The sequence below is a fragment of the Solenopsis invicta genome, chromosome 1, assembly GCF_016802725.1.
Source record: "Solenopsis invicta isolate M01_SB chromosome 1, UNIL_Sinv_3.0, whole genome shotgun sequence".
Classification (NCBI taxonomy): Eukaryota; Metazoa; Arthropoda; class Insecta; order Hymenoptera; family Formicidae; genus Solenopsis; species Solenopsis invicta.
This window is the reverse complement of record NC_052664.1, coordinates 18,219,815-18,240,424: the sequence shown is the minus strand read 5'-3', so window position 1 is coordinate 18,240,424 and position 20,610 is coordinate 18,219,815. Positions and strand designations below refer to the sequence as shown.

Genomic DNA, 20,610 nt, shown 5'->3' with positions numbered 1-20,610 from the left:
AATGCTTAAACTTCCCGTATGCACGGATCTCTTAAGTTAAAATGCTTCAAGATAAATATTAATACTTGGTTGCGCTAAAATCAAACATAACTATTAAGTAAACGTAATTGTTAACCAAGCATAAACGTTATAGCGCGCATGTTAAATTTATATGTCCGTATTAAATTTACTGGCAAATGTGCTCGCAATTTACAATGTTTAAAATGTGTAGGTATTCATTATATATAGGTATTTATTATATATAGATGTATTTATTTAATACTAAAAAAAGTCAAATCAAATTGTATGATCGGTATTAAATGATCGGTATTAAATCAAATTGTATGATCGGTATTAAATGAGCAGAAGTCTTGGCTCTTTTTTTGAGAGATGTTACATTATCTTAAATTGTTACATTAATATCGGCAAATACTATGGCGAATTATATGTATATATTGTTGAAAAAGTGATCAAGAGAAAAAAGGTTAATGCTATTTGAGTTATTTATAGTGTTATTTTGTATCTCTAGAAATGAGTAAAAAGGGAATATTTGTATGCAATTATAATGAACTAGTTTCACAAAGAAGCAAAAATGCTAAATGTTGTAAAAAAAACGTTGGAAATTTCTAAAATGCGTGGCAAATGCTTTTTCTAGCAATCATCATTTTTGTTGTTCTTTGAACTCGTACATTGTAGGTATAATGCGCAAATATTTTTTAAACTCATTGTGACTACTATAAAATAGCATTATAAAATAATTCAAATCAACTTTTTGTTATAGATAGCTCTTGACGTCACCTTTCCAATGTATAATTTGCGTAATATTTGCTAATGTTGACATATTAGAGCAAAAATAACTCTTTTAAAAAAGGCTTTTGCATTGATACAATATATCATATCAGATATCATAATGCTGAATCATTTTTATTGTTGGAAAACTTATGGCAACATTCACAATAAAATTTCTATGAAGCACATTGTCAATAAACGTGTTACACATTGTTGACTTCTTTTTGAGACGGTGATATATTTTATCATATAGTCAAAACAATGCCACCTTTTTTTTAAACCTTATTTAAACATTTCGTAAACTATTTTGAAAAAATTGAAGTAGTATTAAAAAACACAATGAAGATAGCATATTTTTTATTTCTAATTGACAATAATGTTTTTAAGCTGGCAAATATTTAATTAAATAAAATAATAAATTTTAACGTCGAAATGTTGTAACATTGTAATATTATTAAATATTGTATTAAATCAATCATTAAATACTGTTAAATCAAATGAATTTGATGCGAGAGGGAGGAGAGTTGAACGGATTTAATTTTAAGTCCAATAATAATCTAGTCCTATAATTCGCGTCACACAGAATTCAGGATCAAATTCTATTTATAATTTCATATGCCGTGTAAATTGATGTATATTTCCATATATATTTATATATGAGTGCGTATATGTGTGAATATATATATTCTAATTATTTAAATATTTCCGCATTATATGTGCATTATACGTACGTTATACTACAAATGGAATTTTATTCTAAATTCAGAAGCAAATTATAGAGTATCTAAAATGGACTTTAAATCTACTAGGATAACTGTAATTACTGCTACTTATTTTATAGTTTTTTTAAATATATCATAAGCATTCTTTTTTCATCATTATCCAGGTAAAAACTGTAACGTGTGCAAAAATAAAAACAGTAAATTCGAAAACTAATTATTTTAATGCAATAAAGAAATAAAAATGTAAGTTATTGAATTACTGCTACCTTACCTATTTCTGCCAATCAGAGTGTCTGCCTGAATACTGCCTTCTCACTTACTGTGCTGCACGTAAATAATATTGCCTCTTTATTTACTGCCACGCGTTTATTTATGTTTATATGATAATCTTAGTTTAACATTAAAATATTTTTAATACAAAACGCTCTCATACATCTTATTTTGATGCTACAATTGAAAAAAGCGGCAGAAATTGGTACACATTGACAGTAATTAGAACAATAACTCTAATTGATTAGGATTCTACATAGATGATTTTATTTATAATTTTGTGTAATACAAAAAATATTTTTGAAAAATCGGAAATATACGTATACAAAAAATACACATATATCAAAATATACGACATACAAAATTATAAATAAATAGATTTTGTCGAAATCTGCAAATTGCATAAAGTACCCCCCCCCCCTTTTATTATTATTATTATTATAAAGGGCATTTTTACTGAGAACGTGAGAGAAATGATATTTACATAGACGATATGGTGTAAACAACGTATATGTATTTTATTTCAGATAAATATCTCAACATTGAACATTGACTAATGTATATGTATAAGTACATCGTTTACTCGTTTACGTCGCAGTGGTAGTCCGATATTCGTTAATATGTTATATATATATATATTTATTTATACTTCTCTATCACTGGTCTACGGGTCTGTTATAAACTATTTGATCACTTAATGATCGATTATACGCAATAATGATTTTTATCCCTTACGTAATATCTTTATCATCCCTGTATGCATTTATATTTTTTATTCGCGATAAATCTGCCACTTATCTACCGTCGTGGATCGTCGTTGTAATCGCGTCGACGATCGTTACATCGTATATGTAACGTTTACCTACTAATTAACTATTTTTATCACAATTACGGTATTATTATTTAAAGCCGTTAGAGCGCCGCATCGAGTGAATTTTTCCGGTACACTTTGATGATCCGTTTGTTTGTTTGTTTGTTTTTTTTATTGAAATAATTATTGCAGATAATCATTTATATACTCGTTTAAAAGAGACGTAATCCCTCACGAAACTTGCTTGCGATTATTCTTAACGAAAATTTTGTCGCAAGATTATTTAATGACACGTTAGCGATTGAATTAAATTTTCTTTATTGAATATTAAATATAACAATAAAATAACAAAACTTTCATCTTTAATTAACTTTGATATTGTAAGCTTCATATTATGTAGCTTTCAAATTATTCGGATTAATTTAATTAATTTTATTTTACTTAATTATTCACATTGATTATGTGAATTATATTTAGACACAGCTAGACGAATTTTCGACAAGAACAAGTTTCCCTCGATTGCAAGTTTCTTGAAAGATACTTCTTCTTAATAATACATATGTATCTTCGTACTATCTTTTTCATAATTTGTATCATATTACGAGAAGCAGTTTTGTATAGTTATAAAACATTAACATTCATAACATTTTTTCATTGTTCTTATATTTCATCTTCGAATCTGCTTCCGCTGTTACTTTGAATATTTTTTGTGCATACACGGAAAGAACGATTTTACTGCAACATATAAAAATGTAGGCTAAATCAGATAATAATTTTATACTGGGCCATCAAAATGATTATGTGGGACGCATGATAATGTTGTTGCAAACAGTTTTAACATTCTAGCAACCAAGTTAAACGTCCGATACAATTTTTTTTAAACGATTCAACATAATTATTTGTAGATCTGTATTTTAGCAAAATTATGCTTTCCGTGTAGCACAGTCAACGAAATCGGCATCAAAGTTCCCGTCTCTGCGAGTTTATCGAATCGCTGGCGCCCGATCGGCAAGCGCAATGTCTAACGTTCGTCTTGGATCACTTTCTTGGCGCTTTTCGACAAACGCTATATATCTAATTAATTAACAGTATCGCTGCTTATTGCTGCTGTTTCGTGCATTGACTTGTTGAAGGTAACGCCTCTCTGAGAACGAACCAAGCTGCGTGTCGCGGTAATTCTTTTAAATTCTAAATTAAAGATCTATATTAATTTACAATTACATTAGTTTAAAAAAAAAAACGAAATCAGTTTATCCTAGTACCCGAAATTAGACATTGGCTTTAAAAAATTGCTAAGTAATCTTTTCTTCCCTTCCTACGTCCATCTATTGTTAGATTTACGAGAGACAGACGGTTCTTACTTTAGCGGCTTCGCAAAGTAAATTACGACAGTTAAAAAAAAAGAAGAAAAAGTCGGAGGAACCGAAAATCCGGGATCGAGCGGAAATAAAGATAGGCGTGGAAACAAAATAATCCATAGATTTATTAAAAATAACACAGAAGTTCGAAATGACACAACAAATCAGAACAATAAGCCGCGCTAACGGATTAAAACGTCTGACAATTATTATAGCGTATCACAATCGCGGGAATATTGCACAAAGATCGAGCGCACATCTCCCGATCTCGATCTTCCAAGTTCCCTCGACGATATTGCCAACAGTTTCAAAGGAAAGCGCGTCACGTGGCTCACGATTTTCGCTGTCAAAGTAACTCTTTCGCGACGTTTGCGCGCGTGAATCTTCTCTTCTGCACTTTTCTACTTATTTACTCTATTATTGCACAAATACGTTTCACTAGCCGCTCAATGGTATACTTTTCATCGCAATCTACTCTAAAAATTATAATGCATATAAATTACATTTTACCTTTCACCACTTATCTAACTAGAGCAATCCCTGAAGAAACGGTCACAGTGGAACATACCACGCATAAATTGTCGGATGAATAGGTGTCCCGTATTAATTCCTGGAGCGATTGAGAAGTGTCGCTCGTAATGTTTTTCCAGAGATTCCTTCAAGTATCGAAGAGTATTAAGTTTAAGCAATTTAAAAATAAGGATTCCGCTAGATGTGTATCATCTCTCTGTGTAAATTACTTGGTAACAATTATTTTATATTATTTTCGCAATCAAAATTTCTGTTAATCTCTTAAAAAAACAAAAACCGAGTTGATGAACAAAAATGGATATCTGGTGCAAATAAAAATTATTACCACGTGACGCTACTGTTCCTGGCGAATAGTTTCTTAGAAATGTCTCTTTAGAAACTGTTAAAATCGCGCACAAAAGTTTTCCGATCAATTTCCAATTCTTTGAAAGAAAGCTTTCAATAACGATATTATGGCGCAGTTTCTCAAAAAAAAACTCCCAGAAACTTGTTCGCCGATGCTATAAGTATGAAATAGTCTAGACAAGGGCATCAGCCCTAAACAGCGTAAGAAGTTCTGACTCGGACCTTTTCACGTACAAAACAAAATATCCATTTAAAAAAATTTTACCAATTAATTTTTTTGTTTTTTTTTTATATATTCATATAAACATAGATATATAAACACAATACAAATATACAATGTCAAATTTATAACGTCCTAATGAATATTAAAAAGAAAGATTTACATAAATATAAATCCATTATTATCTTATGCAAGGTCTCTGCCAGTCTCTCTTACACAGCCATTCTTGGTAAGTAAATTATAATGTACCATTTAGGGTTAATATTCAACGAATAAGGTTCGACAAAAAAAAACCATCCTCCAGGATGACTTATAGCCTATTATGAATCGCGCGTCTAAAATAAATATTAACGACCGATTTCGTTGCTATCATTTTTTTTTTTTTTTTTTTCACAGCTTTTAGGGACTACGCGTTACCTATGGGATAAAGCGCTCGATGTGTGTTCTATTACACGGTAACCATAAGACATGCGATTATCTTTGGGCAAATTGCTCGTAATTGATGTTGGGCGTGTATATAGGAGAAATCATAATACCAGCTAGTGACAGCTCGTCTTGAACGTCGTTACTAATTGCAACAAGGATGCAATCATAATCCAGAAACATTTGCACTGCAACCACGATTCCTAAATAATGTAAGCCCCCAAGAGCGTCTTTGGAAATTTTTACGTTTAATCGGACATACTAATTACATGTATTAAATCTAATTTCTAATGAAGAAGTATAAACAAGTGTAAGCGAATATCGAAATGCGAATGAGACTATCGAACAATTTGGTAATCGAAACAAAATGGGATTGCAAAAAAAAAAGATCTAAAGCATACCAAAGCCACAAACTGCGATGTGCAGTCTAACTCGACTGTCTCCTTTTCCCCTTCACGGTTGTTTCGTCTCGATCTGTGTGGTAAAACGATATTAAAAACTACATCAAATCACGCAGCATCGTTCGACTTAGCGGCATCACTTTCCCTACTACGCTTAGGGATGCTCACTACTCACTACGATTGAAAGACACGAAAGCGCACGACGAGCCAATGAAACGGCGCCAATTTTTATTCCTGATTTCTATATTCGCTTTATATTTCATTTTGTCGTTATCAGATTATTGCACGGTCGCGGGTTGTTTAAAATTGCGCTGCACGATATTGTCCGCAATCATCGAAAGTGTAACGAATTCGCAAGGATGGAATATAATTTGTAAGAGACTCGTTGGTGGTTTCTCGATCATCGTGCACTTTTGTTCGGTCAAATATTTCGATTAGCGTTCACTTGTCATTTACAAAGACGCGCACGAAGCGCTGGGAATTCAAGACGCCGCATCAAAAAAATTGATTAATCACACGGACCTCTTCGCTCTCTTCATCTGCGTACGCTGTTACGGTAGAATAAGCGTTGTTTTTCGTTTTCGCGTCTTAACGATTCAATTCCCATCGCCAGGTGCGCCAGAACAACACGATCTCTCTAATTCTTAACTCACTAGTTAAATAGATCTATTTATGCTTACGCGTACTTTATTACCTATTATTATAAGGCATGGAGTATATTACTTGTCCAGTCAACCCTCCATCTCTTCCCTTTCTCTTGCTCACTTAACTCCATCATTCGATACCCTTCTTTTTTAAACCTACTCCGCAAGCTATCTATACGCGTAAATGTTGTAACGATCCCGTTCCTTTAATATATATATATATATATATATATATATATATATATATATATATATATATATATATGTATATGTATATTTTTTTTCGTTGGAAATTAGTATTTGTTTACGGTATGCTTAGTACACAGGTAAATACGCACACGCTACTCTCCCCGTGATCCGAAAAGAGAAGTGGACTCTGAAATTTCGTACGCCTCGCATTGGCACTCTGTCTTCTTAAACGATTTAGCCGAAGATGCTCCCGTATGTGTTTTGGCCGAGGTTCTGCATCTCTCGCGCGAGTTTCGCCGCGCTTTAACTTTAGTTGAGAAAAGTCAAGACTGCGATATTCTAACTTTACGACTTGCACGCGAGGTCCATTCTCTGTTCAGAGCAACACCGCTATAATCGTATAATCGTAGGCGCTTGGTAACGCGAGAGGTTTCAACTTCGCGAGAGAAACCCTTTTCCCCCGCTGTGTCTCACCGTCGTAATTATTTCGTTATTTTTTTTGTGTAATCGTATAACATTCGGTATAACTATTTACAAGCTCGTTTGTCTACTCTGGGGTGGCTACGTGAACGATCGAAGAGTCAAAACACTACGATGTACCTCTACTGTGTCTGTCGCATGCTCTGTATGTAACACACGTGTAAGCACGAAGATCAAAACCCGCGATATCACTGATCGCGACGTCGACAACAGAAAATTGCGCTTTAGAAAAATAGGGAAAACAAAACCAAAATGAACAATTAACGAAACGAAACATATTACTAAGGAGTAAACAGCATTTTTGTCGAAATAATAATATCAAACTTTATTAAACAGTAAAATATGTTAGGAGATATTTACTTTGATCGTCGCGTTATCAAAGCGGTGCGCAAAATGATAACAGCAATATAAGATTTCTGAAATTGGAAGTGAACTTCCAATTAGTTTGCGATTAATCAACGAAATGTGTTCTTGACAATTTCATTTCGCAATTAACGTACAAATCGAGAAAACTTATTGCTGCTAAAATTTCCAGAAATTTCTTTCATTAAAAAAAATGTTATTTTTGAAATAAAAAAGAAGTAAAATAAAAAAAAACAAGAAGTTCGTCCATTCCAATGTTTCGTCAATGCGCAAATTCGCAAACACGAGAACTTGCCGCGTGACTGAATGTACATGTGTGGATATGGGAATATTGATGTGCATGAATATATGAATGTATGTATACACACGCGTCGTCACTTTGAGCGCGTTTCTGCAATAGACTGTAGTGAGTATCGTAATTAAGGCCGATTCAGTGTTTCTCGCCCGCCCTTCACCCCGAATGATATTTCTTCTCTCTCATAACATCTAAATTAAAATACAATTAATTACGTTAAATTAAATACTCTTTCTGTGTTCTAACCCGTATGCAATTAAATAAGAAAAGAAAAACTAAATCATATAAACAAAATATAATTTCCCTTAAGCGATAAAAGAGAAAGCATTATCGATTGGACCTCTTAGATTATAAGTAACATTAGGCCAGCGATAAAAGAACTGCTCTTATTTTAGGCTATTCGATTGGTTATCGTTAAACGAGCAGTAATAAATCACAGTGCCGTTTAATTCCGTTCTTTAATGACATTTTTTACCACCCATTGAGAAATTTGATTGTGTTGAAGTAGCAATTAAATTCGAAAGTTAATTTTTATTTTCTCGTTGACGTTACTTTACGTACGATCACTTTGAAAGCGCACTCCCCTGCTCTCGTTGCTAACGACGAAAGCAGACAATCTGAACCGGGCTTAATCAGTCGGCTAATTTCGCTAAAACGCAATCGCATATATCTGTTCCGCTAGATGAAAAAGAATCGTTTAAAACCTCTGTGCCTTAGAAGACAAATTTTGCACGATCGCACTTGTGTTGATCGAACTGTTTTGATATACGTGTAACGATCAGATCGACGAAAGCTGCAATCGTGCGAGAACACTTCAATTATATTTCATATACATATCATCGGTAACATCTGCATGCATCCATTTTCTTCGCTGTGATTCTTTTTTTTTCTTTTTTTTGAAACGCTTTTATAGGCCGGCCTCTCCATGCCGCGCGCGCGCCATCTTTATAAAAATCATATATAATATATATGTATACATATATATATGTATATACATACATATATCATCAAATCAACAAATAAATATCCTAAATATATTAAATATGTGTAATATATGTAATATGCTCTCCCAACAAATAATATAAGTTCATCTATTTCGTTAATAATATATATATTAAATATAGTAATATATATATATATATTACTATAATATTTATAATATATTTATATTATTCTGTATTTATACATTTATACTATGTATTCATATATTAGGCATACTCTATGTGAAAGTCTACCCTTGTATCCCGGTAGGATCGGACTGCTCCGTCCGACCATGCTATGTTTTTTTAATAACATTTCTTATTCTTTTTTTTTCTTTATAATATTGCCTTCTCACTATTTATCACTCGCCTTCACTCTGGAAGGGTGCGTTCTCTTTCATTAGAGCCACACGGATCTCCTCCTTCGCATGTGTGGTCGTAGCTCACAGCCAAAACCAAATAAATCCTCCTAATATACATATGTTCTTGCACGCAGAACCGTTCCTTCGTGCCGCATTCTATAACTCGCCCCTTACACCTGCACTCCTCCTTCTCTCTTTTTACGTGTCACACGAATGATTCACATTATTGCACGAAAAAGAAATGTACCACATACTAGATAGACTTATCTATTAACAAGAGAAACGCGCATACGCGAAGGAACGACGTTTTTTTTCTCCGGCAAGAACGCAGCCATGTAATAAACCCTCGTCGCGTCTCGTTAACTTGCATATTTTTTTTTTTAACTCTTTATTCCTAATCGGATGTCCGTATTGCAAACCAGATGAATGCCCGTAAAATGAACGTTTGTCTTCCTGCATGGCTCTTCCATTACTTATATTTCTCAAATAATCACGTTAAAAAGCGAAAAATCGATCAAAAAAGTACGCTATAACGTCACACGTTGTTACGATTAAAATGAAAGTGGAGCTGAGAAAAATTTTCACGGATCTCAGAATCCGTCCCGCTTTGTCCCGATAAATTCACGATACGGACATTCGAATGTACGTCCTAAATGTAAGCCTGATATTGACGACGATTTTCTCTATTCTACTCGAGGTATATCAAATTTTTCGAAGCTGTTAGGTGCATTTTGTAAATATGAATAATTTGAATCACTACGAGGCGCAACCAGCAGCTTCCAAAAATAATACGTATACTCGGAGTATCGATGATTTAAGATCCGATATAGCACGACTAATCTTGCTGCAATACAACCAAACAATCACGCATTTCCACCCTTCTTAAATTTTTCTACCCTCCAACAACGTGTACTACTTTACGCGAGCTTGCATTTTATTCATTGTATTTATCTACCGTGCTTGTGCTTCACAAACCGCGTTTCCTGTGTAATCTTTATATTTGTAAGCATGTTAATCTCTTTCTTTGCGGAACGCATGAGAAAAAGTCGATCGTTCCTGCCGTGAAAATTTGGAAATTTTCACGGCAAAAAAAAAGAGGTAAAGAAAACTAATGAACGTTGAATATCCTGTAATATCGTTTAAGAGACCGTATATCGAAACGATTCGTAATATTTCCGCTCCTCTTCCGTCCTACCCTTTTAGGATTAGATCTCGATCGATGCAGCTGGTTAAACCAGCAATTAAATGTACGAGGCCGTTGCCGTTCGTAGGGTGGAATGAAATACGCCGCGAAGCGTGTGCAGAGGCATCAACTTTTCGAGACCTGCCTGCGTCGATGGCGTGGGAGACGAGTCGCATCTGTGCCCTTCCTCGTGGTTGCGCCATGAGCGTCCGTCGACGCACTGATTGTTATTATTGTTACGATAATCGCCATGACCTCGCTGGACCCGGGAACGCTGCGACGAGTGGACCGTATCGGATGGAGGGTGCGGGAGGACGCGACGAAACTGAGGGGCGGGCTGCACCCTGCACGCACCCTGGAGCCCCTCTCACTTGTCCTCGGACTCGCCCCGTGGTGACGTGTCCGTGTCCTGTCTATCGCTGCAATTCAATACGAAAGAAATACGAAGACGAGACCTTTAATTTTCGTGACCACGTAAAAAAAAGCCCGCTTGTGCGAGCGGCAGAGTTAGAAACGTTACTTTATATTACACGCTACTTAGAAACAGTGCTAGGGAAAATAATAACAGAAATATTTATTTGAAAGATAGTATAAAAAATGGTATTTGAAATACACATTTTATGTAATAAATAAAATAATTATTATATACTAAAAGATATAATTTACTATAAAATGTACTATAAAATATAATTAATATTATATATACATATTTACTTGAAATAAAAATATTTATTTCACATTTTCCGATATGTCATGGATAAATATGGTTTCTCTATTTTCTATTTTATACTCATAAGAAAGAGAAAACAGTAACTAAACAATAGAAAATTTATTATTCTATAACGTATCAAAATGTAAAATAAATATCTCATTTTAAGTAAATGCATAAATATTAAATGGTTCTTTTTATATTTATTACACAAAGCATTTATTTTAAATAGTATTTTTTATAGATATATCCTTTAAATAAATATTTCTATTGAATATATTTCAATTTTTCTCCAACTCTGCTTGAAAATTGACGTTTCATTATTTTATTATTTTTTCATGAAATTTTTATGGACTTGTTTTTAGAATCAGGTCATGAAGTCGACATTCGATTGCCCATATCGCAATTTGATCAATTCAGTAATAAAATCTGTAGTACTTTTGCAATATAGTCGCAACATACTCCATACGCATGTATACATATAAAGTAATAATAAAAATAACGATAAAATTCGTTACTGTAAAAATGTAACGACATTACCGTTACAGACGGCAAAAGTAACGATCGTTCTAAAAATAAGTAACGATAATAGTGTTGCAAGTAGCGCGTTATTTCCCAATCCTGGCGAACAATGATAAGAGAACCGTCGAGACTTACCATATGTATCGTATAGACTTCATTTTGAGGGCGGTGGAGTTCTCTTTGCACTTGTACGCCAAAACTTGTTTCACGCTGCTGACGTCCACAGACGGAAACCTCGATGTTACGTAAGCTGCAACGATGAAGATATGAATTAAATTAATATTTAAAAAGAAAGGTTTATCGACTTGCCCGCGTTGATGCGCGCCCAGAAAAAAAAACGTCTTCTATTAAGTGTTATTTGATAGCTTTCTCATCTCATCGCACACTCACATATAATAGCTTGAACTTTAGCCTTGTCGAGGGCAGGTTTCACAGGACGTTCGGTAGCTGTGCCGGCACGGCTCCAACGTTGACCGGTGACGGAGCACGTCGCCAACTCCGTCGGGCTGAACAATATCGCGGCTAATCCACGCGTCAACTTGCGATAATCACTCCATTTTACGGCTCTTAGTTGTTCCTCGCATACGGCTATACCTTCACCCAAGTGGACCTACAAAAAAAAAAATATATATATATAAGAAAAACACATTAACATTCTATTAAGCGTTGTAACATTATTACTGCATTATTTATATTTCTAAAGATATATAAAATATACATGAAAACATTTAAACTAGGGTGAAAACAAAAGATTAGTACGTACAACATATTGTATGTTGTACATATTGTATTCGAATAGTTCGAAGTAACAAAAATAAGCCTCCAGTTTAAATATTTCAGACAGTTCGAATAATAAAGGTTCAAACAGAAGATTGAAAATACAGTATGCATTGAAAACAAAAGAGCAGTTTTTTACGAGTCTTCTTTCCTACATTAACATGTTAAAAAATGTAGGTTTAAATTTTAATAATTTCACAGAAAGAATATAATTTTATGTTGGACTATCAAAAATAATGTAAGACGTTCAAACATAATAATACTGCTGCAAAGTTTTGACATTCTAGCAACCAGTTTAAGCGTCTAATAGAAATTTTTTAATGGTTTAAGATAATTATGAAACAGTCTTTAAATCCTTTTTTAATCCAAGAGTTTCAATCCGAATGAATCCGAGACTTATTCTGATAGTCTTTTTAATCCTTCTCAATCCAACTCAAACGAATCCGAGACAATCTCGTCCGGACAAGGTTTTCAATCCTCGTTCCGTACGGTTTCTCGAGGTTTAATCGGAACAATTCGAAACAAACTTTCTAACTATTTCTTTCTATCTTACTTTCTTTTCTCTCTTTCTATTCGCCTGAATCCATTTTAGTCCGAAATCTATATCCGAGTCTTTCCGACTTTCACCAGGACGAACTATTCGATCACCTGATGTTTCCGAGCATTAATTGAAACTCGGAATATTTTATAAGGATCAAATGCATGTGTATGCGTAACGCAATTAGTTGAATTCACAATACTGACCACACCATCCGACGAAGACTCTTCGAATCCGCGGAAGGCGGGCATCGCGGTGGGCGGGGTAGTTCTCATGTCCAAGGGCAGCCAGTCGCTCCTGGAGGGTGAGTTTCTGTGAACGGACGGCGACGGGTGTTTGCCGCCTCTGGTTCCGAGCCGCGGCCTACCACGACGTACTCTTCGCGCTGTAATCATCAATTGCGAAAGAATATGCGTTTAGTCTCGTGATTCTCGTGCGTCGTATAAACCTTGTTGGAAAAAATACCGACTTCACCTATTACCGCGTGCAGCTTATTTCTGCGGTGCACGCCAAACGTCAAGCTCGACGACTGCTGTTGTAGGGAAAAAAGCAATTTTACGCTTATCTTTTATGAAGAGTGTTCAGAAATTACCTTTTTGCAGCAGTGTACGATGCACACGATGGATGAGTTAGAAAAGAAATATGCTCTAATTACGTGGCTTAATAAAGAATGCAGAAGGCAGGCTGATAAAAATTTTTTGGATAGCCGAACACGCGCATGCTGTGTTCTCAGAGAGTTTTTATTTTTTTTTTTTGTGAAGCACTAATTAGAAATTACCCTTTCACAGTAACGAACGATGTACGAATGAGTTTGAAATGTGCTCTAATTAGATGGTTTAACAAAGAATGCAGAATGTCGGCTGATAAATTCGCTGGGGATAGCGGGACACGCGCATGCTGTTCTCTGAGATGATATCTTTATTTCTTTTATAAAAAGATGACAATGTATCCTCTTAACTTATCAAATGCAGCATGATACTCAAAGTGCATGGTATTTTAAAAAATATAAAAATCACAACTTAATAATTATATGACACTTCAGGAGATCACAGGAATATTTCGGCAGGAAAAATAAATTACTTTCACTAAACTTTCGCCGTTATCATAGCAACACGTTCAGAAGATACCGCTGTTACTGAATATTTTGTCACACTGCAACAATCTCTTAACCGAAAAATTAACCATTACGCAGATCGTTATAAAGAGAACAGAATCAAAATAAAACCATCACGAACTTTTCGTTTTCATCAGTGATCGAATTTCCATAGAGTCCATGCAACCTATTTCTCTAAAAGAAAGTCGAGCAACAGCTTCATTGTCCATCTTGACGTATTTTTTTTTTGCATATTCAACTAAGAAACAATTTTAATTATCTATTAAACATTAATTTTACATGAAGAAGTGATATATTGATAAGTTATATATTGTGTTTGCACTGATGTCTGTCACTAATGCCCTGACGATCCATCTTCGGTGTCGAGGGAACTGGTCGGTTCACCAGGTCCGTTTGACGATTTACGAACGTCGTCGTAACAAGGGTATATCTGACGAAGAGCCCCCCGTTGTCGGAAATACGGTTCCGACCTGGCCGATCAGTCGGCAACTCGATCACCACTACTGCTACTCGAGCATCGATCCTTCAATAATGGAAGCGACGTCGATCAGGTGTGACACCACCTGGGTCTTCCGTTGCAGCGACGTCAGCTCGAGGAGGTCGGGCGCGGTCGCGTGGGCCGATCGGAGATGTCTGCGTAGGTTGCTGTTGTTGCTGTAGAAACGGCCGCAGCGCGGACAAGGCCGCGGGGTATCCCAATGGGTGACCGGTTCCACGGCGCCGGAAACGCTCGATATCGTTAGCGACGCCGACGGCGATGGTCCCGCTGCCTCCGTAATGAAACCATTGGCTGCAACACACCAGCCGACCAATCTAGATTAGTTCTTCCGTCCGCCGTCCGCCAACAATCACCTTCCGCCTCCTCTATTCATCTTTTTCTTTCTCTCCTCTCCCTCTCTCTTTTTTTCCTCTCCTCTCCCTCAACATCTTCTCTCGTTTCTCGCCGATCGCCGCTTTAAAATCACAGTTTAAATCCGAATCCCCGAATGTCAGAATATTACGATATAGCAATATCTTGAGGTGATGCTTGAAACTCGAATCCCTTAAATTGAAGCCTTAACTAGAATACCCTAGTAGAAACATATTCTCCGGACATCGCCGTTGTTCTTGTAGCTGTGCTATTTCAAACGTGTTCGTTTATGTCGGCGAGCACCCCGACATATTTTAATAACATGTATGTGCTCAAGTTCAGAAATATGTATTGTTTAAAAATATATTAAAATATATGTTTAGAAAAAATATAGAGATACCAAAAGTATATTGTGTAAAACAGTGTGTGTGGTTCAAGGTTGACTCAGTGCAACGTACTTCGCCTCCTTTCTTTCTATGCAATTTTGTAAAAATGACGCAATGCATATTCCGTACAAATGTGAATTACTTTATTCAAATGTATCGTTTGACAAAATTTTTGGGTACAGAACGAGTCGCTACGACGGGATATTGCGCTAAGCCAGACGGAAAGACTCGCGATTATTCTCAGCGAGAACCTCGGTTTTTCATAGCCAAGAAGGTCCGCGGGATAATTTGCTTTTCCCTTTCTTTTTCTTTTTCGCGATCGAAACACGTACAAAAACACGAACGTAAGATAGGAACATCGCTATTATGATAGGATTATGCTTAGTATCGTATTTTGCGAGAGCTGCGAGAGACTTATGTCAGACGAGTGACGACGGGGACGATCCCGTATCGCGTGTCGACATTGCGATTAAATAATGAAACTCGCGTGTCGTCTGCGTGTCGCAAAAACGCGGGGAAAGGGGGCCGAGGTGAAAAGCACACTTGATTACAAATCTATGGCTACTTGATGCACCTGTCGCTAGCGAAATTAACGCACGTTGTATACATGTATAGGGTTTATACGTGATGCGACTCGACAGTGCCGCGCGATCCTTCGCAAGCTTACTTTGAGATAACCATTTGTGCATTTTTTTTTTATTTGAGAATAGGTTTTTTAGAATAATACGAAACAAAACCATCTTCCGTGGCGAATAATCGAACTCTAAATTGGAATCAGGTAAAATTTTATTGATTTCAGTGCTATACTTGTAACTATTTCAATCAGTGAAATATGTCTTTGGATGATAATACACTGATTCTGATTAGTGAGAATTTCCCCCTCTTAATCGAAATTATTGAATACACAATATTCCCTGATTATCACGATTATAAATACAGCGCTGCAAATCAGTGAATAATACAATGATTTCGATTTAGAGAGCGGATGAGACAAATTGAGACAATTAAGCTGGTACGTAATCAATACATACTTTTTTAAAGATAAATGCTCAACTCGAATGTAAAATCGTTATAGTTTATCGTTAGAACTTACTAAATTTATTACTTATTCCATTTAATTCACATGCCGGTGAAAAGATAATTGAATACCGCTTTTAATTTAAATTTTCCAATTTACGCAACACGAAACAATTTCCTTTTAAAGCTACATCTGTAGAAATGAAATAAACAATGAATCGTGTTGAATCGGTACGGTACGTATATATCGAAATATTTCATAAATAATTGACATGAGTAAAGGTTAATTAAATCACTCTATCATATAAAAAAATGGACGGCAACGTATAATACTATTTATCTTCGTAAATATCACGTGTTTTGCACAAACCCTTTCAAATATCAATTTAAAAATTTTTTTTCCTTTCCGATCTTGTGATATAACACAATGTTAAAACTTAAAGAATAACATAAAAGCTACTTATAACGAATAACGAAATGGAGGTAGCCTCTACAACTTCACCATTCGTTCAGTAATCACAACATTCACAAGAATTTTCCGCCGTTACGCTTCGCAATAATTGCGAAATGGTAAATTAAATCGCGCTCGCGGCACATATCCATGCACAAAGGTTCAAGTCTTGCTCCAGATAATCTCCGATAAATTAAGTGCAGCGTATGTGCAGTAAATTGCAAGCGTACTTGATGCAAGCTCAACGATGCTTAAGCTACTTGTAGTGTTGGGCCACGGATACATGCGCATGTATGCAGTTTTCATATATGTAACTACTTTCTAAACGTTTCTAAACAAAATCGTATCTGACGTGTGAAATGAAAGAAACACGAGTAAAAAGATATATCGTAGAAAAATACAAAGATATTATATCTGCAAGTTATGCTGCTATCGGCACATTTATGTCGATTTTATATAAAAATTGATCGAAATTATTTATCACGTTACTAGAAGTAAAACTTTACATATTGTCCAATATATTCCTTCAGTTTCTTTTACGATACTAGCATCAAAAACCTACAAGAATATGTAAACTGTCATAATAAAAACATATTCAAATTCGTAACGCCTGCACATGTATCCAAATACTGTTAAATCACCTTGCGCCCATCACTAGCTCGACTGCTAGTCAGTTAAATATAACGCAGTGCCGCATAGTTATAATAAATAAATTATCGTGGCGTATCAAATCCTTATGGAGAAAATATTTAGCGGGAGCGTTAGCCGAAAGTAAAATATACATCTCTCGGTAAATGTTTGCATTATGAATTCGAGTTCTTTTTTTGATGCAGAGCTCATTCTGTCCAGATAATTGCTTGTTGAAAACAAGAAGAAGATCTATGTCTTAAAGCGTAAATCGGAGAATTTGCACTTTCTTCCGCCAACTTCCGTCGCGTTTACATTAAGCCAATACTAAGTCACTTTCATAGAACCCATACGATCAGCCTAAAAAGAGCACTTCATCGATTTTTTTATTCTATCAGTTTTGTCGCTACAAAATTGCTACACCTAACGAGTGTCTCGATAGGAACTAATAAGAACGTGTTTATTCTTAATTGTCAAATTTTTATCTTTCTTAGTAAATTAATATTAATTAGTATTAAATTATTATTATTAAATGAGTACCACCGTTGACTCAGACTGTAGTAAAAATTTGGATCTAAGATTTAACTGTGTAAATCAATAAATTTGCTCTTCCATAAATTGCACTTGTGTACAATCTTAGAGTTTCTATCGAGAATATCGGTAGGTCGTTTTTCACATACGCGATATTTTTTTTTTTTTCTTTCACGCGTGACAAAGAGGCGATACGAATTTTCTCATCAATTATCTGTTCAGAAATTCCGCCAAGTACAAGCTACTGTACTTCACTTCTTTCCTCTTTCTTTTTTCTTACGCCTTAATTCAGTACATACTGCGCACTCACACTCGCACTCATCGAAAATCAGTCGTATGTATACTTTTGCAATGCAATTGCCATTATATAATTATACGTGAGATAGCACAAGACGCTATTGACCTACCCGTTTACTTAGAGAATAACTTACTTCAGATACGCCATGATTCGAATAAATATCATACTTAAATATTAGCGTGTGACTACTTTAGAAGCGAAATATTCCTCGATACGGTCATATTGGAAAAATTGCCGCTATTTACATCGAAAATTTCGCACTTTTGCCTCTCGAGCGTACTAAAATCTAACTCTATCTCTTAAGCTTATATATTTTTGAAAAAGTACACTCGTAAAGGATCGACATGACGATCAGGAACAGAAGTTAAATTAAAAATTATGTGGACTATATTGCGTTAAAAAAATTGCGGTTTCTCATTCGAACGAAGACATCACGACGTATTTTTTGTTGTATTTGTGTTTGTGTAATATTACCACAATTTCTGTGTGTTCTCTTCTGTCTTTTTTTTTCTTAATAGGTCAATAGCCTTATTTTAAAAAATAGTGTATTATTACACACTATCATTACGCTCTCATGCATAAAATTCTACCTACGAATTTATACCAATCTCATATATCAATATAGAGGATGAAAAGGTTACTTTAAGAATTAATATTTTATTAATTCTTAATTATAAAATCATAAGATTTTATTCATAAAATAATAATAACAAAATGATAATTAAAATTATTAAGTACTACATGCTCTTGCACATTGGACTTATTTTCTTAAACTATATTATATATTAATTGAAAATATACTTAGAGAATATATTAGAAACATATAATCTTAAAAAATAACAGTCCATTAAAAATATTCGAAAAAAAAACTTTGTCAAACAAAGTATGATACGTGAAACATTTTTCCAAAAATACTTTCTCAAATTATTTTAATACTACCAATCTCTTTCAATTTAGATATTAATTCTAAAATATTAATACTGACAATGACCACAATTCCAAATAATAATACAAATTTCACCGAATGTATAAAAGTGTTGTTTTTTGATGACTAGAATTAAGAAATTTTTCATTTTAAATTACTGAATAAATAATAATATAAATCAAATTGTAGCTGCAAAATATTACGCACAAATTATTTTGTAATACCATGAACAAAAAGATAGGAAGATGTCCATCGTTTAAAAGAGAAACCTTCTATCGTCTTCCATCAAAATAATGTTCCTTACAGCTACGTCTATATTAGTAACAGCTAGCGATCGAATACACGAGTTATTTACCTTTTTTTCTGTGACGCGCATACAAATTACATAATAATTTACATATATACAACACATAATTAAATGCGCTAAACGATATTTTTATGATCGAAAAAAGCGACACACGGCGTAACGTGTGACGCAGGAACCGATATATATCTTTTTCGAAAATAAAATATCCTCGAGACAATACAATGCGTCCAAAATTTTGAATAATGGGCGATAATAATAGTAGTAGGACAGTAGTAATAGTAGTAGTAATAGTAATAGTAGTAGTAGTAGTAGTAGTAGTAGTAGTAGTAGTGGTGGTATTGATATTGATAATAATAGCGGTAGTAGTTATTGTAATAGCAATAATAGTCGTAACAACGCATGATACAAATGCTAAATCGTAGTAGGATAAAGTTAAAACTTATTATCGCAGACAAAAGATACTTTTTTTTTCAGTGAGCTTGCTGTACCTACTCATCGAGTTCTTTTGGAAAAAATGGCAAGTACTGTTTGTATTTCATCACTTAGAGATACTTTTCTCGACACGGTGTATGTCGCGAATATCTCTCTTTCATTTAATATACGATAAATTGCATTGTTAGACCCAAAAAAATACTATGCAAAGTTCTTTTCTTCTATTAGCTGTAAGTGTGCTCGTTCGATCGATATCATCGTTTCACTTTTTTTTTTCTTTCTTTTTTTCAACTTTTCTTATTTTCTGTTCTCTGCTGTCTCCGTGCTGCGGAATGTTAGCACACCATTTGAATTCGTAATATAATCGCAATTATAACAGTGAATGTTTGAAATTGTATTGTGATATTAGCTAGGTAACCGGTTTTAATGCCCAGCGAAGTCCGGCCTGTCAAATGATGCTTACTATTATGTGACATTCTGTAACACATCACTCTGATATACACAGTATATGGATCTCAGGCAAAGGATCGAGTAGATACTGAAATGATTGCAAGCAAATATATTAAAAGCGGCTTAATAGCATAAACAATGCTCTTATAAATAATATCAATTGTAGATTACGTACTGTTAACACAAAAAAGCGGGCTAGAGTAGTAGAACGAGAAATGTGATACTTTATTAAATAATGTAGAAAAAATATCTGTCTCTCTTGTTCTACAAGATATACTGTATTATAGAAATTAATAATTGGATTTTCATCTATGATTACATAAATGTGTAT

The 20,610-nt window shown here is 34.5% G+C and overlaps 1 protein-coding gene across 3 annotated transcripts in view; it reads right to left on the bottom strand.

Annotated features, from left to right (window-relative positions):
- Window positions 1–2,257: 2,257 nt before the first annotated feature.
- The window catches only part of LOC105201194 (protein abrupt), a 32,696-nt gene continuing 14,343 nt past the window's right edge, over window positions 2,258–20,610 (bottom strand). Inside the window, exons 6-9 of one of the 3 annotated variants that reach the window (XM_039449189.1) lie at window positions 13,098–13,276; window positions 11,967–12,186; window positions 11,712–11,826; window positions 2,258–10,764 (exon numbers count right to left, since the gene is read on the bottom strand). In XM_039449189.1, the coding sequence (XP_039305123.1) occupies window positions 10,713–10,764; window positions 11,712–11,826; window positions 11,967–12,186; window positions 13,098–13,276 (566 nt within the window). In that variant the 3' untranslated portion in view covers window positions 2,258–10,712. Of the gene's footprint in view, window positions 10,765–11,711; window positions 11,827–11,966; window positions 12,187–13,097; window positions 13,277–13,598; window positions 14,796–20,610 lie in introns of those variants that run through there. The other 2 variants (XM_039449194.1, XM_039449196.1) reach the window with 2 other exon arrangements.